Here is a 20,498-nt window from a genome sequence, read left to right on the forward strand (position 1 = left end):
ATATATGTGACGTGTAATTCGTGCTCAGTGTCACCCACCAGGAACAAGGAACAACATTAATCAATAGTGTCACTGACACACTATAGTGCCTCTCGGTCAATGACGATCCGTTATAACATGTAATCATCAAAACTTAGTAGGCCTAGTAACTATTTTTTGATACTAGTACCTAATTATTTGTTAATAATAGGACTATATTAGAATAGTTAAGTTTCTATTTCAGTTTTACTAGTAATTTGATGCAAGTACTTATAGCCTATGATTTGGTGAGCTGGCTCTCACATATATCACATATTATCATATTTAGTATTATAGACTTGCACACGGCTGCACTCTATTTTTAAGATATTGACTCTGTTCAAATACAAATGTATTGTAGGCTCAACAGCAGTTTACAGCTGTAAAATACATCTTGTATATGCTTTTCATGCTGTAAAATCAATAGAAGTGTATTGAATTGCAGATATATTTTTGAACTTTTTACAACCTTCATTACTACACTAAACACTTTCACCTGGGTGAAGTTAGTTTCATATTCGACATTTGACATTAGTCTCACATTCGGAAGACGCGACTTTGCAGCGTCGCGTTAGGGACCGGGTGAAAACTACCCATACAATTTTGAAAAATTACTACTTTTGTAATATCTTTATGAATATAAAACCTCAAACGGACACCACACTATTCTAACAATGTCTGGCCTACTTCCACACCCTTTCCTTTTTTTTCAATTACGTTTAAAAACAAATGATAGAAAATTGCTAATCTCTGAAAATAGAATAACATACTTGCTAATGTTCAATAACTTCTTCAAATTGGTGTCAAACAATCTCAAATATCGCAATTTCTTTCTTGAAAAAGTAAAGGGTGTGGAAGTAGGCAACCAATTATTAGAATAATCTGTTGTATATTTGAGATTTCTTGACACAAGTATGAAAAGGTTATTAAGATTTAGGATTTCAGAGATAAGCTATTTTCTATCATAAAAAAACTTAATTGAAAAATTAAAGGGTGTGGAAGTAAAGCATATATTATTAGAGTAATCTGTTGTACATTTGAGATTTTTAAGTACAATTCTGAAAAAGTTATTAAGATTAGCGAGGATTTAATGCTATTTCCAAAGATTAGTGATTTATTTGTACTTTGTTAAAACTTTTATTGAAAAGGTAAAATATGTGGAAGTAGGCTAGGCATTATTAGAATAATCTGGTGATGGTTTGAGGCTTTATATCCATAGAAATATTATGAAACACATATATTTTTTGTTGCATAGTTCACATAACTTTTTCATTTTGGGACCTATGATCCTCAAATCCATTTGAGAGTGTTCACTGACTACGTATACATGTTGCAAACCCTTTACTTTCTCACACAATTTTAGATTAATTTTTGGAAGTTTGAAGCTTCAATAGCTTTTTCGTCATTTTACCTATAATCCACAAATGACTGTGAGAGTGTTCACTGACTATGCTTACATGTTACACACCTTTTACTTTCTTCATTTGTATCTCACACAGTTTTAGATGAATTCTTGAAAGTTTGAAACTTCAATAGCTTTTTCTTCATGTGATTTATAATCCTCAAATCAATTTCTCAGTGGTTACAGACAATGCATACATGTTGCATAACCTTTAATTTCTTCATTTGTATCTCACACAATTTTAGATGAATTCTTGAAAGTTTGAAACTTCAATAGCTTTTTTGTCATGTGACCTATAATCTTCAAATTACTTTGAGAGTGTTGACTGACTATGCATATATGTTGCACATGCTTTACTTTCTTCATTTGTATCTCACACAGTTTTAGATGAATTCTTGAAAGTTTGAAACTTCAATAGCTTTTTTTGTCAAGTGACCTATAATCCTCAAATTACTTTGAGAGTGTTTACTGACTAAAGGTGAATACTGATGTATAGATGAAACTTCTTATACATAAAGATCACAGTAACAAACATCACCAGCATCACTGTAATTCTTTATAAATGGCCAGACTGTAACATACACAGGGGGAACCACTGTCTTCAAGTCTCCAGGAATATCGGTTCCCCCTGTGTTCTCAGTGTAAAAGAATGATGTATAGATGAAACTTGTTATGGTCTCAGCATGCACGATACATACACTTCTCCAGTGGGCCCCCTTCTATTAAAATTAAAATGTACCTTTTAAATAAAACACTTTTAAAATGTTTTCAACATTTATTTTCCACAATTAATGGCAGAAGATCTAGAGACATTGCTGTGGTAGAATCGTGGAGTCATGTCGGGTCGCTGGTAGCTCATTGGTGAAGTGAGTGTACATTTTTTTTGTCAAATACAACTGCATAGAATAAAAATAAAGATTTCCTGAAAAGACACGGTAGGATAAACAAATGTGATAAATATATGTAATAACAATGTAAATGTGATGTGTGATGTCTGCCAAAATGGTCACTAGAGCCATTTACATCATTTTCTTTGAGAATAGCTAAACTGTACATTTCTGTTTAATACATAATGTTCCTGGTCATGTCAGACTTGTGGTTGTTCTAAGAAGTATCGTTGATCATCATGAAGAGGGATTTCAAATTGATGTGTAGTATGGAGGGAATGGTGTGATTTTTGATTGTTGTTGGTGGGAACAAGTTTATATATGATAGGCAGAAGGGAGACATGTTGTTGTGACAGGTGAACAGTTGGAAATTATTGTGTGGTTTTGTGTTTGGATGTTTGATTGAATGTAATCAAACATATTTCCCCCCAGTCAACACTGATCTGTCCCAAAAAAAACTGAAAATGTCTGCTATGTTGTGAGACTTGAACCCAGCTTTTTGTAAGTGCTTTTCCAACTGCATGGGCTTACTGCTATGACTTATTCGGTTGGGAAAGCATTTATATATCTAAAAGAAACAGTCTGTTTTGAGCATGTGGTTACCCATAGACTCATTAGAACTCGAACCCTCATATGCAAACCCTAACTCCCCAGCCAGATTCCAACCCATCTGAGCCAGGATTGGAGGTCAGGCCACCATGTTAGGGCTTGGATCTGAATGGTGCACTTAACTTAACTGGTGGGTCACCAGGGAACCCCTTCCCCTCCATTTAGAAATGGAAATGTATCTTGAAAAAAAGGCACTTATAAAGCACTTAGCATATGTTCTATGTTATATTTATGTTCCAAATTGTCACTGGTTTATTATGACTCACAGGTGACTTGAGTGTCCTGGTAATTTTCAGTTGATGTCATATATATTTGATAGTTAAAGCCACTTGCAATATACATATTGCTGTGATTCAACACAATGAGTTAAGGCCGAAATATGGCTTAACTCATTGTGTTAAGCCATATTAGGCTTTCTCCGGGTTATATATCTGGAATAATGAGTTTGAATCAAGCGGCTCAATGTGTACATCATCATTCCAGTGAAGTACCCAAGAGCGGCTCCAACATCCTAACGTTCCCATTGGCTCAGAGAAGAGGGAAGCTGTCTCGCAAACAAGAGGTTGGAGGTTTGATTCCAGGCAGGCTGTTGTCAAATTTTAAAATCTGTCACAGAGTCGCAGAGGCAAGTACCCAGGAGCAATGAGAATATCCCACCAGGCTTTACCTTCGTGTAAAAGAAAATCTATCCTAAAGAACAGCCAACTTTACTTGAAAGATGAAATTTCAATTTTGTCAAAAAAAGTTTTGGAGGCATGGTAGCTCACTGGTTAAGAGCGTGTGCCTTGTAAATTGTGGGCTCGGGTTCAACTCCATTGAGTCTGACTTTCCTAACAAAGTTTTTGATCTGTAAGTGCTTTCCCCATTAAGCGAAGTACCTAAGAGCAGTGACCTTATCTTAACAGTCCCAATGGCTCATAGGAGAGGGAAGTTATCTTGTAAACACAAGGTTACAGGTTTGATTCCATGATGACTGTTTGTCAAATTTTAAAATCTATCACATGTTCGCAGAGGCAAGCACCCGAGAACAGTGCGGTTATCCTACCAGTCCCAATGGCTCATAGGAGAGGGACGCAGCCTCACAAACATGAGGTTGATGTTTGAATCCAGGTGGCTGCTGCTGCAGCCAAATTTTAAAGCATAGATTGGCATTGAAATACATGTCAAGAACGCCCGGAGAAAGTTCTCCTCTGCGAAGGACTTCCGTGGTGTGGCGGTTAAAGGGCGTGAACAAAGACAAGTCACTGGGTACTTCAGTTCACACATCGCTGGTTCGAATCCTCTCCCAATGGTCGGGTTGAGTTGTCACCCACGGTTGTCTGGAGCCGCCCCGGCTACACGAGGCAGGGGGGGGGGCAATCTCCCCCCCCGGTCGTTCCCAACAATAATCCAAGAGGTTATCCTGTCCAGGAAACCAACACCAAGGCCTTTTTAGAAAAAATTCTGTAGATTTGATTTTTGTGTGCCTGGTAGCCGGCCGGCGAGGCAGCCGAAAATTTTCTGAATTTTGGTGAGGAGGGAGGAGCCACTGGGCCAGGGGGGAGGAGCCATCAGGAAAGGGGGAAGGGCCTCAGGGAAAGGGGGAGGAAAGGGGGAGGAAAGGGGGAGGAGGCTCAGGGAAAGGAGGTGGGGCCACAGGGGGAGGGGTCACTGTTGGGGAGGAGGAGCTCTAGCGTGAGTGTCATCTCACTTCTGAACTGCCCATGCTGTTTTTTACCCTCTCTGTAGTACTAATACTCTATAGAATCTCTTTAGTACTAGCCAGCCAGCTGGGCATGTGAGAAGGTGAGGGGTCAGAGGGGAAGGGATGGAAATACCCAAGAAAGTAGTACCCCAGAGGCAAGTACCCATGAGCGGTGACCATATTCTTCCAGTCCCCATGGAGGTTGAGTTCTAGACCAGATTGTCATGAGCATGTCAAAAATGTCAGGAGAAAAAATAAAGTATACTACTGCCTTACCCGTCCCTAACACACACATTTCTGGAACATCTGTATTCTCTGCAGACACACAAATCTCAATACTGGTTTAACTTGTTTAACTCAACTCATTATCAAGAAATCAACGCATGACATCAGCTTATACCACACAATTGTTCTCATGAGCTGAAGACCTCATTCCATCCTTCACACCAACACAGACATTCACTGTGTGATGTAAAATCACCCTGATCTTTCACCAAAACTGATTTCCTTTCGCTGCTGGTATAGGTGCAAGATGTAACAACTCAAATGCATATTAACAGATACAAATGTGAAACTAACGTCAATCCTATTTTTCATGTGACATAGAAGAGCACCCATCCCTTTGTTTATTAATTTAAATCATTATTTTGAAGTATGACTTCCCATATTGGGCTTTTAAACACAAGAGCATATACATTTCCCCAAAAAACATTTGAACAGTTAAGATGATTGGCAGGAAAAAGACCAGCATGCATTACCAGCACATCCTTCTCTTCTCAGTTACATCTAAACAGGAGTATCACACAGTGTCCTGATAGACTATCCTGATGCGTGTTTTTATAATGATCACAATGTGTGTGCAAGGTTTTGCAGCGAAAGACCTAGTAAAAGTGTCCAATTTGGGACACATTGTTAAGTATTGTTTAATTATAAGTTATTTACAGTACAAGAAGACTGCGGTCACCACTGTGCAGGGGTATAACAACCTTACCTGGATAAAACAGAAAAACTGCATGGACACACTCAATTTAAACAACATAAATAAGCACCACTTAAATCTAATAAATGTAAACACAATGTACATTACACAATGTAATTTTAAAGAACTTCTCTTGTGCAGAATTTGTTTCTGCAAATGGTCTCTGGAAATGGACCCTCGAAAGAGTTCATGCCTCTGGAATGAAAATAAAAGGAATTTAAGAGAGACATATTATCCCATTGATACAGTACTTCTGCTTTGTCTTCCCAGGCGACAAGAACATCCCAAGAGGAGAAATGCCCTTTTGCCTGTCTCACAGTCATATTCCCACTGGCTGTTGTGACGATCCTAGCTGAAGCACACAGGCCCGACCGTGAAGCCAAACTCCTGTATGAGGTCATGGTTCCCAAACACAGCCAGGTCTCTCAGGGGCAACATATCGAGGTCTTCGCTCTCAAACTGGAACACTGACTCACGCGATCCAGAGAGGAGCTCTTCAGAGGGCTGTGGAAAATGAAATGAGAATACATTACAAGCGTTGCACAGCCCCCCCCCCCCCCCCCCCCCCTTCTCACCGTCATCACTGGTGCTTGGAAACAAACGTACCACACAGTCTCGTAGAGTCCCCAGGTAGCTCTTTCTTCGTGTGTCGGCTTGAAACTTGACTTCTCTCTCCAGGGATCCCTGCCTAGTCCCTTGCTGGCAGGAGAATGTGATGTTCTGGCTGGAGAACCTGCTGTTTAGCCTCAGGAACCTCATCTGCACCACATCCGCTCCTGGATATTCAAACTGGTGGAACCAAGATGGAGGATGTGGATTCAAAAAACAAACAAGGCATGCCAGAATGACTGGAAACTCTTTGTACCTGACAATCACCTGAAAGCCTTGTTCCATTGCACTCAACCAGTAAAATGACTCATCGCTTCCAGAGTCCTTCAGCCAAGCTTTTACCGGCACCTGAGATGTATTTGCGTGTTATTTCATACATCGAAAATGTTCATTCATGTAAGTAAACAGTGAAGTCACACTTTATGATTCAGGATGTGTGGAAGGACGAAGCACCTGAGGCTGCAGTGGAGACAGGCAGGTCTTTGGCTCAGCTGTGAAGTCACAGTGGGCGAGAAGAGCATCTGCAGGGCTGCCCTGGTTAGGGTCTATGTAATACATCCCTGAAAAAATAGCATACAGCCCTTCAGCAGTGCAAGTCAATCTAATACTAGGCACTGAAAAAGATACCAGCACCAGGATGCATCTGTGAGGGAAAAGACAGCAAAATCTTGAGATGTATCTATGGTGGATAAAACTCAAACCGTTAGTCAAGCTGGGCTGGGAGAACCAGAGCTCAAGACAGGTGGTAGCTGGGTGATCTTTGGTGCCATCTGGTGGATCCACGAAGAAACGCAGGTCCTGCTGCAGGGAGTCTAAAAGACTCTGGACGAGGACGTAGTTGGGTTTGTCGGACATGTACATGACGCCCTGTGCAAAGAATGCATGTTGTGTCTTTCAGAAATTATACAGGACATAGAAGTATAGGAAAAAATATTTGGACCTGACGCAGGGATAGAACCCTCTATTACCCTCAGTTTGGTAAGAGTGAGGTTCAGAGAGGTTCCCGGGGGCCCAGGTGGTCCAGGGGGCCCCTACATAACACAGTAACAAAGAATGATGACGTACACCTTCTGTTCCAGCCAAGTTGCTATCATGGATGGAAAACTATTTTTATTCACCTGCAGATGGATATGAGGCAGATGGGGCATACTTACAGGCATTCCTCTTTCTCCAACAGCACCTGTTTGTCCGGCAAATCCTTTCAGGCCCTGATATTTACACAGACATGCAAATCAAATCAAAGTCTTACAGACAGAGACCCAAATACAGAATTACACCTCCATGAATGAGTCACCCAGCATTGTGGAAACTGAAGGTATTTAGAAAGTTGATCGAGACACACCTTTACTCCAAACAAACCCTTTAGAGAAAGCAACAACAACAAAAATGAATGAGAACATTATAGTTTCTTCTCCTTCATGTTTTCAGTCTCGCACAGTTAGTTGCAAAGACTCACTAAGAAGAGACAACTTACAGGAAGTCCAGGTAAACCTGGCGTCCCCCACCCCCCTGTCGGACCAATATCCCCCTGAAAAGACAGAGCCAATCACATTGTTACCTCAAAGTTACACAGACAGCAACGCACTGGCTATTTGATAAGAAATTCCAATCCAGTTCCCCTTAACTGTTCTCTCACCTGATCCCCTTTGGGGCCATCTCTTCCATTCTTTCCCACAGGTCCCCGTGTCGCCTGAAACAGAGACCGCCTGACTCAGTACTTCCATGAGCATGATTGACAGCTGTTCATAATCACGGAATGCCGAGAATAGACCAAGGGCACCGGAAGTATTGGATCACAACACATCTGCAGTGCAGTGTAGTATAGTACCTTCAGGCCCTGACCTCCGAGAGGCCCAGGTAGTCCCATACTGCCTTTCTCCCCCTGCATGTTCAGGACAGAGACATCAATCACAACCAGCACCTCTGTCTCTGCAGCCTTTACAGATAACCACATACAGTAGATGAGGTTTATGTTACAGGAATGCTCAATACCAATTACCATAACACCTTTCACACCAATGTCTCCCTTTTCTCCAGGTAGGCCAGGTGTTCCCTTTGAGATGGATGGAACATTGATACACAGGGATGAAATATATCCTAATCCTACTGACATTGATTGTGAAAACCAGATGTTGTAGTTGCTTACATAAGAGCCCATTCTCCCTGGTGGCCCAATTGAACCCAAATCTCCTCTCTTCCCCTGTAAGCCAGAGAAAGGTCAGGTCTTCATTAAATGTGATACCCAGTTGACCTTATGCACTGTCACAGTTGCAAGAAAATTAACGTATTAAAGGTCAAACGCTCCGTTTGTAATGGCATCTGTGATGTGTAATTGTGTAAAATTTTCCTGGGGTCTGCATTCAGTGACCTTTTCGCCTGTCATTCCCCTTAAGCCTCTGTCTCCAGTTTTCCCTCGTTTCCCCTTGAGTGGAAATCAAAACAGAGTTTAAAAACCATATCTAGATGAGGTCGAATGCAAGCTCTGTTAGAGAAGCAAGAGTGGGCCCAGATGAGATTCTGACCCTCTTTCCAGTGTGGGCGGTTTTTCCTTGGTTCCCAACCCGGCCATCATCCCCCTGAAACACAAACAGGCAATGATACAGTCACATACATGTGACAGTTATACTCCAAAATAACAGAAATACTCATAGAAATTATGAATACAAATTGAGAAAAACTGGACCCATTTGACTTCACCTTTTGACCTTTCTGGCCTTGTCTTCCCTCAGGTCCTGACCTTCCTTTAGGTCCCTGGAGACCAAAAGCAAGATGCTGACTAAGTCCACATTGTCATCATTGTGTATCGCGGTATGATCGGACTAGTAGTTGAATCACTAACCAGCGGTCCTGGAGGCCCAACACTCCCCTCAAGTCCCACTTCCCCTGGCAGGCCCTGAAAATGGAGGCGAGAACTAAAACTCCACTCACACGGCTCAAACGCACGGACAGTAGTTGTGGACGTGGTTCAGACTTCCTTACCTCAGGTCCAGGTGCTCCAGAGGGCCCTCGGCTGCCTTCATCCCCATCTACACCCTGTTGACATGCTCAGTCATGAGCTTCCATCGTTCAGTGCTGTCAGTTGATGTCGATTTAAGTCCCCCTCACCTGCTCCCCTGGCTCTCCCTCCTCTCCTGGCTCCCCTCTGGAGCCTTCAGGTCCCAGGAAGCCCTTGGGACCGAGTTCTCCCAGCCTTCCCGGGGTTCCTCCTACACCCTGGAACCAAAGCACAGAAGGTTTCAAGACTCATATTCATATTGATTCATTCAAAGATTCATATTGAAGCCTTAGCCACATACTGACCTGGGGTCCCCGTTTGCCTATGTCCCCTTTCAGTCCTTTGTTGCCTGGCATGCCCTGTCATCAGAAGACAACATCAATAAACACGACTACCTTAGAAGGGTCACGTGTGTAAATGTGCAGGATGTTTGTCCATAGCTGTACCGTAGGGCCAAGGGCTCCAGAAATGCCAGTCAAACCAGAGAACCCCTTCTCCCCCTAAAGAGACGACACCTCCCTTTTACTATTTACAACAATAACATCACTGTCAATGGGTGAGAATCCTATAGTACAAGTCATACCTTCTGTCCTTGTGCTCCTTCAGTCCCAGGAGTCCCAAAATAACCTGGGAAACCCTGAAGAAAAACCACAGGCACTGTCCTTGAAGAAGAATGACACAATGATATCTACACCTGAATGGCAATCTACGCCTGTGAACGTCATACCCACCATCAGTCCAGACAGACCTGAGGGCCCAGCTTTCCCCATCAAGCCCCTTTGACCCTAGGACAACGGGAGGGGAAACGGTACAAGACAAGACTCTACCAAGCATATCCATCAACACATTACTGCACATCCAGATCCAGAGGTGTTCCTCGTACACCACCTCACCTGTAGGCCCCTGTAGCCCTGGTCTCCTTTAGGTCCTTTCTGCCCTTTGTTACCTGGGGTCCCCGGGGGCCCCTCTGCACCAGACGCTCCACGAGGCCCCACATCCCCCTTCAGGAAACAAACAGCAGGAAACATAGACGTGAATCAATGCATTTTATTCATAAAACCGTTGTTCCTTAAGCAAATGAATATGAATATAATTTCTAAGGTTTTACACAAACCTTCTTCCCTTTAGGACCTGAATCCCCACCGCTGCCGAAGCCTCCCATCTCTCCCTGTAACAGACAATCAGACGACGCACGTGAACCACACAGGGAGCTTGCCGTGTGCAGCCTGGGGCTGGAGAACAGCTCTGTGCCCTCGAGACGGCGTTCCGGCTGACCTCTGTACCGCCTGGCCCAGGCTCCCCCCGCGCCCCGTGGGAGCCCTGTGGGCCTGGCTCTCCCCGGGGGCCCCTGGGGCCTGCTTTCCCACCGGGTCCTGGATCTCCCTGTCTTGCGGGGAAGGAGACGGAAGGACAGGAGAGGAGTTAGGGGGAGGACGGTGTGCAAAACTCGCGGTAGGAGTCAAACTTTAGGGAGGGGTGTCAGGCAGCAAACGTCTCACCGACCTGCTCGTCTTTCCTCCCTGGTGGCCCCTCCTCCCCAGCTGGTCCTGGGAGACCCTGTAGGAGAGCAGAAAGGAGAGTCAGAGTCCAATATAGCTACTCTACCGATACTGCTGAGGTTTATCATCGTGGACCGGCTAACCTGCTGCCCGTCCAGTCCAGACGGCCCCATGTCACCGCTCGGCCCTGGCATTCCCTGAGTGAGGTGAACAATGGTTGACATAATTCTGTAGCTGGTGCTGTTAACCGCTTTCAGATAAGCCGCATGACTGAAACGTTGCAGTGAGGTGTGCGCTCTAACCTGCTCTCCTTTTTCCCCAGTCTGCCCCAGCACTCCATCCATACCCAAAGGACCCTGGGAATATAGACGGCAACAGTTCAATGTGTAATTACGTCGAATTTCCTCATTCAGAAATCCTACATGCTGTAAGACAAAGAATCCATATCTAACATGGATACGTTGGTTGTGATGAGGCATCCAAGATCAAAAGTACACTCACTGGAACCCCTGTTTGTCCGTGGGACCCTTCTGGTCCCTGAGGTCCCTGGCTCCCAGGGGGGCCTGGGTTCCCAACACTGCCCTGAGGGCCTGGCAGGCCCGGGGGGCCCTGAAAACAGTTGCACTTGTCATTACAGTACCAAGGACCTGGGGGCAACAAGATGTGTATGATAGCTACGAGTGAGAGTAGAACATAGCATTGTACCAAAGGGTATTTGAACGATTGCAGTTACTCACAAGTGCTCCCTGTGTGCCTTTAGGCCCACTTTCTCCTTGATGGCCCTGGGAGGAAAAAAATTAAAATCAATACATGTCATCTTTATGATCAAAAGTTGATGGGTGAAATTGCCGTCCCCTCCGGACCCTCGATGTAAATTCAACATGATGTCAGCCTGCTGTTACATCACCTGAGGTCCAGTGGGCCCTCTCTCTCCAACAGGTCCCGGCCCCCCCTATACGACACAGAGACATGCCCTTACTACAGCACAGATATATTCTCCACTAAATGCAAAACAATAACAAAAGAGAGACAGTACTTACCGGTGGTCCAATCTTCCCAGGTAGACCAGAAAGACCTCTCACACCAGGGTCGCCCTTGACAAGTTAACACAATTAACGCCATAATACTGTGCCTGTTCAATATTAATGTACTGTAAGAAGGGAGCAAATTGGCTGAATTTCATCGTTCACATCTCTTACCATCTCTCCCATGTGGCCTGGTCTACCTGTTAAACCCAGGGCTCCAGGGTATCCCTATGTGAGGACATGTTCTGTTGTTATTTCTTCGACAAGAACGTTTCGTTGAATTTGAAAGGAGTCACGTACAAATCAGTGCAGGTGCTGGAAATTGGCTTAAGTGGCTATCTTTCACACCTTGCCCTCCTACAGACTTGGACAAGAAAACCACTTCAGCAACACCTGCACAGGGCATGGGCTCTCACAGTGGGATTATAAAAACTGCTTTCAGGAGAAATTTAGGACACTTGAGCATGAGCAAAAAAAAAAAAAAAAGTCTGTCTACCGACCCCCCGATCCCTGCCAACACCAAGACAGGTCACACTTACATACATGCCCACTGGTCCCTGGGGGCCCTCAACTCCTGCTTTTCCTGTGAAGCCCTAGAGAAACGAGCGACAAGTTACTTCAGTGTCCTCTTGGCATTACCCATTGGCACAGTCACAAGGCCTTACATGGTTCATTGCCTACTCACCCCCTCACCAGATAGTCCTGGACTGCCATTGTGGCCTGGCGTTCCTGGAGGCCCCTGTTGAAGGCACAGGGTAATGTTTTCGTAAATATAGATCGTTTTATAAAATAACTGAGAGGACAATATAGTGTACATGCCTTTAGAAGTGAATCAATGTTTCGGTGAGTAAAGTTGGACTTACCAGAGCACCGGAACCCCCTGACTGTCCTGTTGCTCCCCCAAGACCAGGAAAGCCCTTGAGACAAAAGACAAGATCAAAAAGAGGTTAAGATCCATAGCATGATATTCTGTGCATATTGTGTCCTGACATTCCCATCTACCAGCTCATAACTTGAGTCTTGGGGTCTCACGCAAGTGTGCTCTCACTAGAAACACAAAACCCTCGGGACGAGGGTTTGTGCCAGCAAATGTGTTGACAGTGCCCTATCTTGTCTTGTACTTTGACAGTTTGACGTTCATGGGATGTTATACATGACAACACTGGCCCCCAGGCTTAGGACAGACGGTTACATCTGTATCAACGTCGTTTGTCTTGACTCACGCTGTTTCCTTTTGGTCCGGACGTGCCAGTTGAACCAGAGACACCCTGTGAGTCACACAGACATCACCAGTTAGACGAAGGTTTTTCTTACAACAATGTATGTACTTTATCTTGTCTCTCTAAAACAACATCTCAATTGTGATCAACCCAGCTATACGTGTCAACGCAATGCATTAAGGGCAAACAATACTCAAATGGTCTAAATGTGTCATGATATTAAAAGTTATAACATGGGAACCTGTGTACCAGGCTTTCCTTCTGCTCCTTCTATCCCAGCGCTGCCTCTAAAACCCTGCAACAAGACACACACAGGCACAAACATGTCTCACACACACACACAAACAGTACAGGACAATACCTAGCAAGAAACTAAATATCAGCATGCACTGAGCTTAGTCAGCCATGTTAGGGTCAGTTGAGACTGACCGCTGTCGTTTTCAGCTCTTACCGGTAGTCCAGGTGTACCAAACAGACCAGGCTGTCCCGTACGACCCTGAAGACAGCAACAGACACGTCGAGAGAGGATTCAAATCGACGTCAGTATGACTGAGACATAACTGAGGCAATGGATGCAGAGATTCACAAGATCAAGGGAGCCTTTACCTTGGGTCCTTTGGGGCCTATCTTCCCATGTCGCCCAAGAGGTCCCCTCTGGCCCTAGGGTGTGAGAAAAGGCAAGATACGGACAGTAAAGGCCATGTCAAATATGTACATACAGTTGGTGCTTACACGAGCACTGTAATAGTAAGTCTTGGACATTCCGGCCTTCCTCTACTGAGCAAGTCTTTGCGAGAGGGACCATTACCGGCTCATATAATCCGGGTGAAAGTGGACGACAAGGGATAATGAAACCTGGGAGTTCAGTGTTCTGGTTTATTGTAATCCCTCCACCAGACTGCAGTAAACTCTACTGACCTTTAGGCCTTCTTTTCCAACCATCCCCTGGTGGCCAATATCTCCATCCTCACCCTTGGGGGGGAAGGAAAAAATGAATTAGAAGCCCTTTCAGGAAAGTCATGTTTGACAAGTAACCCAAAGGATCCAGGAACCCTCTTGACATTTTTTTGTCAGTTTAAAAACAAATATAAAATGTTCTTATTCAGACAATTACAGCTTGACAGTTTGACTTGTCTACTAGTAGCTATGTACCTGGCTGCCATAGGGACCACCCTGGCCTCTCATCCCAGGGATGCCTATCAGGCCTGGCTGCCCTCTTTCCCCCTGAGGGCCCTGGACCCCTGGAGCCCCAATAGGACCCTGTGGAAACAACTGAATCAAAACACCAAAGAACTGTTTCTAGTTTGGATGTGATGGTGAACTACACGATCCACTGGACGTCGTACTTGGTCTCCTTTGGGTCCAGGGTCCCCCTTGTCCCCATCCACGCCATTAAAACCCTGCAAGGACAGTCCAGATCAGACTAATAGAGCAACGATCTATTCTAATAATGCTACATCCACTCAATAAAATGAACAGGAAAAGAAGGATCTCTCACAGTGGCACCTGTTATCCCTCGCAGACCCCAAATTCCAGGCATCCCCTAGGAGACAGGGAGGGGGGGGGGGGGATCTTGAGTCCATTATTCAGGGTCAAATAGATGCTATGGATAATCTGGATATCCTGTGCAAACAGACTTACAGACCTGACTGACCAGCCTAATGGCTTACCGTTTGCTGAGGTAAGATAAGGGCACATACTATGTTCAGACTGAAGACAGACACAACCTCATACCCAATAGGGAACCCCCCCATAAAAATAATTGGCGTTTACAAAAGATGGCATCCATTTCATTTGTTATGAGGCCTTATGAGGAAAAACCAGGCGTTAAAACCAGGAGCGAAGCGCCAGCTGGAACAGTAGTAAAATAGGTGAGAAGTCAACTTGGCTTTTCATGATTAAAAGAGTGGCCTACTCAGATGGGAACCACATGGGGATTTCGGGATCCTCTTGATATCGTCTTTATTGCTGCAGAGCGGCCATAAGTCAAAAAACAAGGCTGTCAAAGGAACCCTTCATTGAAATACACTAGGATGACCTAGATCCTACAAAAGGTTCTGATACAGCCAATCTCCTGTGCTGTGAAGGCTTGTCAGCCATACGGCCCATACTGCAGTGGGAACTGGGGCTGAGACTTGTACGTCACATGACAAATGTGTACGTCACATGACAAATGTGTACGTCACATGACAAATGTGTACGTCACATGACAAATGAAAATGTAGACGCAGAAGACTCACCATGGCTCCGTCAATGCCTGGTGAGCCCTTTATGCCCAATGGCCCCGCCTCCCCCTTGCAAACAAACACGAGAGTAATCAATTACACATGCATCCATTTCAATAAGTACAACAAGTAGGTGAACAAATAGCGAACTCACTGTTACTTGCATAAAACACACACACACAAATAACTCACCGTGTCACCTTTTAGACCTATAGGGCCCTCCTTCCCTGGATAACCCTGTAGGTTAAAGACAGTGTATTCATCGTTCATTCCCGAGTCAGACTAAAAGGCTATTTAAAGATGGAGGTTTCCATCTCCAGATGCTATCTAACAAGGCTCAGGGGGAAATACCATCGTGTGCCATCCTGGCCAACAACAGTAAAAACCCGACACCATCCCTAACAACCATGAGTCACTTTACTGTTGTCTGTGGAATCCCCTGACTGTACATGACTCATGGATCCTTACCTGCGGTCCTCGGAGTCCAATCGGCCCTCTTTCTCCTAACAACCCTTGCGGACCCTATAGGAGACAGAAAGGATTAATGATGGGTATGGTATGGTACTCTTTCTACAAAAGGTCATGGATCTAGCAGAGAGGAGAAGCTATGAACACCTACTGGAGGGCCTTTACGACCTGCTGGACCAGCTGGGCCAGCCTCGCCCTGGAAGGACAACAGCGCCAATGGTCACCGTGACAATACCCAAAGTTAACTCGGGTCAAGTGAGGCTCTGAGGCTGATGATTCTGCCCCCTGCCCCCCGTCACCGCGAGGTACATCTACTCACCTCAGAGCCGTTCACCCCCTGGGCTCCGATGCCACCGGTGACCCCTGGAGCTCCCTGTAGGCACACACAGACGTATGGAGCGCTGCAGGCCTGCGGCACGGGGAAGTTCATGGCGTGGCTTCCACTGGGGGGACACTTGTGTACTCACCACTGACCCTGGAGGGCCCTGTGCTCCTTCATATCCATAATCTCCCTGACAAACACATGAATGTGGAGGAGAGACAAGTAAGAGACAACATCAACCTGGCAGTCAGACTGGCAGTAACAGGCGATACAGAAGGCCTATTCTTACCTCAGGTCCAGGGGCTCCTGGAAGCCCTTGAGGGCCTCTTTTTCCCATCGGGCCCTGAAATCAAGATTGAGCCGAGAACAATCACGCGTCATGACATTTGGATAGCCTTACGATCGTCTGACTTAATGTGATACAGCCCGCTGTGTCTCAGTGTTTTTTGGAATCAGTTGATCTGCCGAATCCTGTGCCATACTCACAGGTGAGCCAACTGCTCCAGGGTCCCCCGGCTCCCCTTTAGAACCCTGGAGAACATTCAAAAGACTGTCATGCCACAGTGGCTGCCAGCTAAAACGCACAATTATATTTCAATCCACTAGAGGGCGATGCAAACATGTCTTTATGGAAAACCATATAAGTGAGAGAAAAAAAAAGGGGAGTGATATTTCAAAAGGACAGTAATTTCATGTAATCAGCTGGTGAAGCAGGTAGATAGCTGTAATGACCTTCTCTCCAGCCTTCCCTCCATCTCCACGTGGACCCGTTTCACCAGTAAACCCCTAATGTAGAGAGGGAGCGAGAGGGATGCAGAAACAGGAGCGAGAGAGAGGGAGCGAGAGAGAGGGAGCGAGAGAGAGGGAGCGAGAGAGAGGGAGCGAGAGAGAGGGAGCGAGAGAGAGGGAGCGAGAGAGAGGGAGCGAGAGAGAGGGAGCGAGAGAGAGGGAGCGAGAGAGAGGGAGCGAGAGAGAGGGAGCGAGAGAGAGGGAGCGAGAGCGAGGGAGAGGGAGCGAGAGAGAGAGAGAAAGGTGATGTGCATGTAACATTGTGTCGGTGCACCAGGGTTGTAAAACGTTAACATCCCTGCACTCAAAGCTACCGTACACGACATTAGCTGGTCAGAAAGATTCCTCAGCTACTGTAGCTAGGGTAGGAAAAGCTGCGTTCTCACCTCATCTCCCTTCTCACCAGGAGGGGCTGCCTCTCCCTTATACCCTGGGAAACCCTGTCATAAACACAACAACGTTAATGTCATGAATACATCAAATGTGTTTTTAAGACAACTATTTTGTAAAAAAAGAATTTAAATGTTTGGGTTTTTTTTATGTAGAGTATTTGCCATCTTTGTATGACGTGCTGGCAGCTGGTTGTCATTCTTCCAGCTTCCAAAGGTTTAGTACAGCATCTAGCAGGCTGTATAGTACAGTCTCCTACAGGATTTGGTTTAGTCTGTAGACTCATCTTTCTAACCTTACCTTGAGCCCTGGGTGTCCTGGTGGGCCAGACTGGCCATCCAGGCCGTTGCTGCCATCTCTCCCACAGGTCCCCGCTCGCCCGGGCACACCCTTTGGCCCAGGGGATCCCTGGCACACAGACGGAATCATAAGATCTACAGCCTTAGGAACCAAACCGCTGAGACGGCTGCTTTTAGAATAAATAAGAATGTCCATTGATCCAATAACTGACGTGTGTACAGTGTGTTTGATGTCCATAGTTACCATCTCTCCTCTTTCACCGGGCACTCCGTCGTTTCCGTGGTCACCAGGGATTCCCTGCATAACACAACAGTCCCCCTGCATCAGCATGAAGCGTGATTGCTGTGTGTGTGCGCACCGTGTGTTTGGAAGACTTACTGGACGACCAGGCCTGCCCATCTCCCCTTCTGGCCCGGGGGGTCCCGCTTCGATCTGGGATTCGAGAGAAGAGGGAGTCCTTCAGAAACACATTTCAGCCACTCTGGCCTGTTGGGAGATGAAGCAGTGAAGCTTTGGTACTTACTGGCCAGCCCGCCCGCAGCAAATGGAAAAACGTCGATCGCTGGAAAGAAAGCAGAGGTCACCAAATGAGTATGTGCATCGAATCTCGGAGCAACTCAAATTGAAACTATAAAAGGATTCACATCCAAGTGAACTCTGCCATGAGCTAGGGTAGACCACAGCACAAGTGAACTCTGCCATGAGCTAGGGTAGACCACAGCACAAGTGAACTCTGCCATGAGCTAGGGTAGACCACAGCACAAGCCGTCGGAGCTTGAATGGGAGCCAGCTACTTCATCCGCGCCGTGGAAAGGAAACACACGACTGTTTGCCCAATGTAAACTCTCACACATCACTTTGTGTAACACTTAGGGCAGGGGCATTGAGCTGAGGCCAAATCAAAAAGTCCTGGACAAAGTGTTGAGAGCCCCATGCCGAGATCTCTACTTCCACCAACAGCTGGGGGAGGTGGCACAGAGCACGCTGTCACTGCCGAACCCAGAGCTGGGATACTGGCGGGCACTGAATCACACAGTGGGCCGCTGGTTTAATAAAACGTTGTGGTCCGCTCTCTTGCCCGGGGACAATATTTGCCTTGGAACCACAGCGCTGGTTCTGTCCCGGGGGGGGGCAAGGGAGGGCTCGCAGGCCCAGTTAAGGTGAAGCTCAGGCAGCCAAGAGGAGCGTGGACCTCCCCTGTACCTGGGACACCACAGGGGGACCCTGCTCCAGTAAGCTGGAGGCTGAGTAGGGGGTTAATAGGCTGTCACAGCCCCCCAGTGTGCTCCCGGCTGGCTGCCGGCAACACTGCGCCCATTCACAGCCAGCGCTGGCTCACAGGAGAGGAAGGGGGGGGTTAACTGGAGCAAGGGGCTGACCGTGGCATCAGTCAGGGGGGGTTTGGGTTACAATGCTCGGCAGACAGATCAGCCCTCATTACTGTACATCAGAGTGCTGCGAGCCAGATTTCTACTGCTCCAGTCCCTATTGAGCTGTGTCCATCTCCCCACACCGGGAGAGGATTACACACACACACACACCCTGAAATAGAGGGCCCGCTCTACGCTGATGGTCGCAGAGGACCTTAGAGTCTATAAAAACCTGCTGAGGTTTACTCTTCCATTACTGATGGAAAAACCAGCCGCGGGCCTAATCTAATCAGCTCGCAGATGTATTTCGGTCTCGGCTAGGTTGAGGAATCAGATCCAGGATCAGTATGTTTATGTCTGAAATAAACACGGCTGTTTTAAATGTACAGATTGCACAGCGAGCATTAAATCCCAAAATCAGATACAAGATGATTCTGTGTATGAAATTCATAAGGGGTCTAGTGTATGATTGTAACATTGGACTTTTGTAAATAATATGTTTAAAGAAAAAATCTGTTTCTTGTTGATTTCTCAAATATACTTTCAGTAACTTGCCATGCAGAAGTACTTATATAAGTGTAATCAACTCTAATCAAGACAAAGAACATTTTGTAATTTCACATAAACTAATCAAATTCAGACCCTCAGGCTATGGATTGTATATCAGACAAAACACGAGTGATTAAACACTTTGCCCACCACAATGACATTCTTTCAGCTCCTTCTATTCACAGTGTCTATACTCCATCTTGGGTCTATTCGGAAGAATGCGAAAATAAACAGAAGGATAATAATGTTACTGCTTGTAAATCATAGATAATGTATCATATCAAATTCAGGCATTGGTATAACATTTTGATGACAAGAGTCTTTTTTTCTAACAGAGATGTGTTACAAGAGGAGGCTATCTTGGTTTTCACGGTGACAAGGGAAGGGCTGTGGTATTGTCCTGACAGGGAGCCTAGAGAGACCACTGTGATGGCTGTGTCTCTCTCAGGGCTGGTCTTACCCTAAAAGCAGTCCAGTCCTCCTCCGTGTTCCTCCACAGGTAGAGAGTAGGCAGACCTGCAGGCCCCCGAGGACCCGTCTCACCCTGCTTGCCTTCCTTCCCCCTCTCACCCTGGAATCCCTAATGGCAAGCAGACCAGAGGGCATTCTGGGACAGTGAGTCATGTTCAACCAGATCACAGGAAGCCCAGTACAGTAAAGTCAACATGAACTACAGAACCACATCACAAGTATGTACATCTTGCATACCCATATTGCTCAGCTGTTCCTCCCAGTGTCCTTACCTTGTCACCCTTAAACCCAAGATAGCCCTCTTGGCCAGCACACCCCTGTCAGGAAAAAGTCAATGAATGGTTTGTGACTATAAATGTTAGTACATTGGCTTGCCTTGAAAAGACTACTGTCTGGCAGTGCATCTATGATGATCTAATAGAGAAAAATACAGTTGTAGGTCTGTGTGGTACATTATTCATGTTGCAACTTTGGAAATGTTTACCGTATTATCAAACCTTTAATTTGTAGTCTGCATATAAATCATTTATGTATCCCTGTAATATGGAGAAATGTAACCACAATGTTTGTGCAGGTTTTCCATAAACCATACTTACAACAATAACATAAAAAGCTTGAAAGAAAGTTAAAAAGGTTTGTTAATTGCATTAAAAAGGAAAACATTTGGAATCTAAGTAGCAGTGGCTC

The 20,498-nt window shown here is 45.6% G+C and overlaps 1 protein-coding gene across 1 annotated transcript in view; it reads right to left on the bottom strand.

Annotated features, from left to right (window-relative positions):
- Window positions 1-4,947: 4,947 nt before the first annotated feature.
- Window positions 4,948-20,498, bottom strand: part of LOC146232847 (uncharacterized) — a 28,581-nt gene continuing 13,030 nt past the window's right edge. Inside the window, exons 8-68 of the mRNA XM_084690018.1 lie at window positions 20,084-20,128; window positions 19,801-19,920; window positions 17,945-17,983; window positions 17,800-17,853; window positions 17,665-17,718; window positions 17,422-17,529; window positions 17,118-17,171; window positions 16,675-16,728; window positions 16,429-16,473; window positions 16,232-16,285; window positions 16,088-16,132; window positions 15,940-15,993; window positions 15,772-15,816; window positions 15,621-15,674; window positions 15,345-15,389; window positions 15,168-15,221; window positions 14,426-14,470; window positions 14,274-14,327; window positions 14,080-14,187; window positions 13,846-13,899; window positions 13,534-13,587; window positions 13,379-13,423; window positions 13,169-13,222; window positions 12,931-12,975; window positions 12,571-12,624; window positions 12,393-12,446; window positions 12,247-12,300; window positions 11,882-11,935; window positions 11,723-11,776; window positions 11,590-11,634; window positions 11,420-11,464; window positions 11,184-11,291; window positions 10,985-11,038; window positions 10,826-10,879; window positions 10,687-10,740; window positions 10,459-10,566; window positions 10,298-10,351; window positions 10,077-10,184; window positions 9,915-9,968; window positions 9,767-9,820; window positions 9,630-9,683; window positions 9,489-9,542; window positions 9,294-9,401; window positions 9,168-9,221; window positions 9,028-9,081; window positions 8,886-8,939; window positions 8,711-8,764; window positions 8,557-8,610; window positions 8,335-8,388; window positions 8,188-8,241; window positions 8,017-8,070; window positions 7,825-7,878; window positions 7,663-7,716; window positions 7,531-7,548; window positions 7,343-7,396; window positions 7,157-7,219; window positions 6,890-7,055; window positions 6,642-6,748; window positions 6,456-6,536; window positions 6,186-6,368; window positions 4,948-6,083 (exon numbers count right to left, since the gene is read on the bottom strand). Of these exons, the coding sequence (XP_084546144.1) occupies window positions 5,928-6,083; window positions 6,186-6,368; window positions 6,456-6,536; window positions 6,642-6,748; window positions 6,890-7,055; window positions 7,157-7,219; window positions 7,343-7,396; window positions 7,531-7,548; window positions 7,663-7,716; window positions 7,825-7,878; window positions 8,017-8,070; window positions 8,188-8,241; window positions 8,335-8,388; window positions 8,557-8,610; window positions 8,711-8,764; window positions 8,886-8,939; window positions 9,028-9,081; window positions 9,168-9,221; window positions 9,294-9,401; window positions 9,489-9,542; window positions 9,630-9,683; window positions 9,767-9,820; window positions 9,915-9,968; window positions 10,077-10,184; window positions 10,298-10,351; window positions 10,459-10,566; window positions 10,687-10,740; window positions 10,826-10,879; window positions 10,985-11,038; window positions 11,184-11,291; window positions 11,420-11,464; window positions 11,590-11,634; window positions 11,723-11,776; window positions 11,882-11,935; window positions 12,247-12,300; window positions 12,393-12,446; window positions 12,571-12,624; window positions 12,931-12,975; window positions 13,169-13,222; window positions 13,379-13,423; window positions 13,534-13,587; window positions 13,846-13,899; window positions 14,080-14,187; window positions 14,274-14,327; window positions 14,426-14,470; window positions 15,168-15,221; window positions 15,345-15,389; window positions 15,621-15,674; window positions 15,772-15,816; window positions 15,940-15,993; window positions 16,088-16,132; window positions 16,232-16,285; window positions 16,429-16,473; window positions 16,675-16,728; window positions 17,118-17,171; window positions 17,422-17,529; window positions 17,665-17,718; window positions 17,800-17,853; window positions 17,945-17,983; window positions 19,801-19,920; window positions 20,084-20,128 (3,975 nt within the window). The 3' untranslated portion in view covers window positions 4,948-5,927. The remainder of the gene's footprint in view (window positions 6,084-6,185; window positions 6,369-6,455; window positions 6,537-6,641; window positions 6,749-6,889; window positions 7,056-7,156; window positions 7,220-7,342; window positions 7,397-7,530; window positions 7,549-7,662; window positions 7,717-7,824; window positions 7,879-8,016; window positions 8,071-8,187; window positions 8,242-8,334; window positions 8,389-8,556; window positions 8,611-8,710; window positions 8,765-8,885; window positions 8,940-9,027; window positions 9,082-9,167; window positions 9,222-9,293; window positions 9,402-9,488; window positions 9,543-9,629; window positions 9,684-9,766; window positions 9,821-9,914; window positions 9,969-10,076; window positions 10,185-10,297; window positions 10,352-10,458; window positions 10,567-10,686; window positions 10,741-10,825; window positions 10,880-10,984; window positions 11,039-11,183; window positions 11,292-11,419; window positions 11,465-11,589; window positions 11,635-11,722; window positions 11,777-11,881; window positions 11,936-12,246; window positions 12,301-12,392; window positions 12,447-12,570; window positions 12,625-12,930; window positions 12,976-13,168; window positions 13,223-13,378; window positions 13,424-13,533; window positions 13,588-13,845; window positions 13,900-14,079; window positions 14,188-14,273; window positions 14,328-14,425; window positions 14,471-15,167; window positions 15,222-15,344; window positions 15,390-15,620; window positions 15,675-15,771; window positions 15,817-15,939; window positions 15,994-16,087; window positions 16,133-16,231; window positions 16,286-16,428; window positions 16,474-16,674; window positions 16,729-17,117; window positions 17,172-17,421; window positions 17,530-17,664; window positions 17,719-17,799; window positions 17,854-17,944; window positions 17,984-19,800; window positions 19,921-20,083; window positions 20,129-20,498) is intronic.

This window comes from Hypomesus nipponensis, chromosome 24 (assembly GCF_054491055.1).
Source record: "Hypomesus nipponensis isolate SF chromosome 24, ASM5449105v1, whole genome shotgun sequence".
Taxonomy (NCBI): Eukaryota; Metazoa; Chordata; class Actinopteri; order Osmeriformes; family Osmeridae; genus Hypomesus; species Hypomesus nipponensis.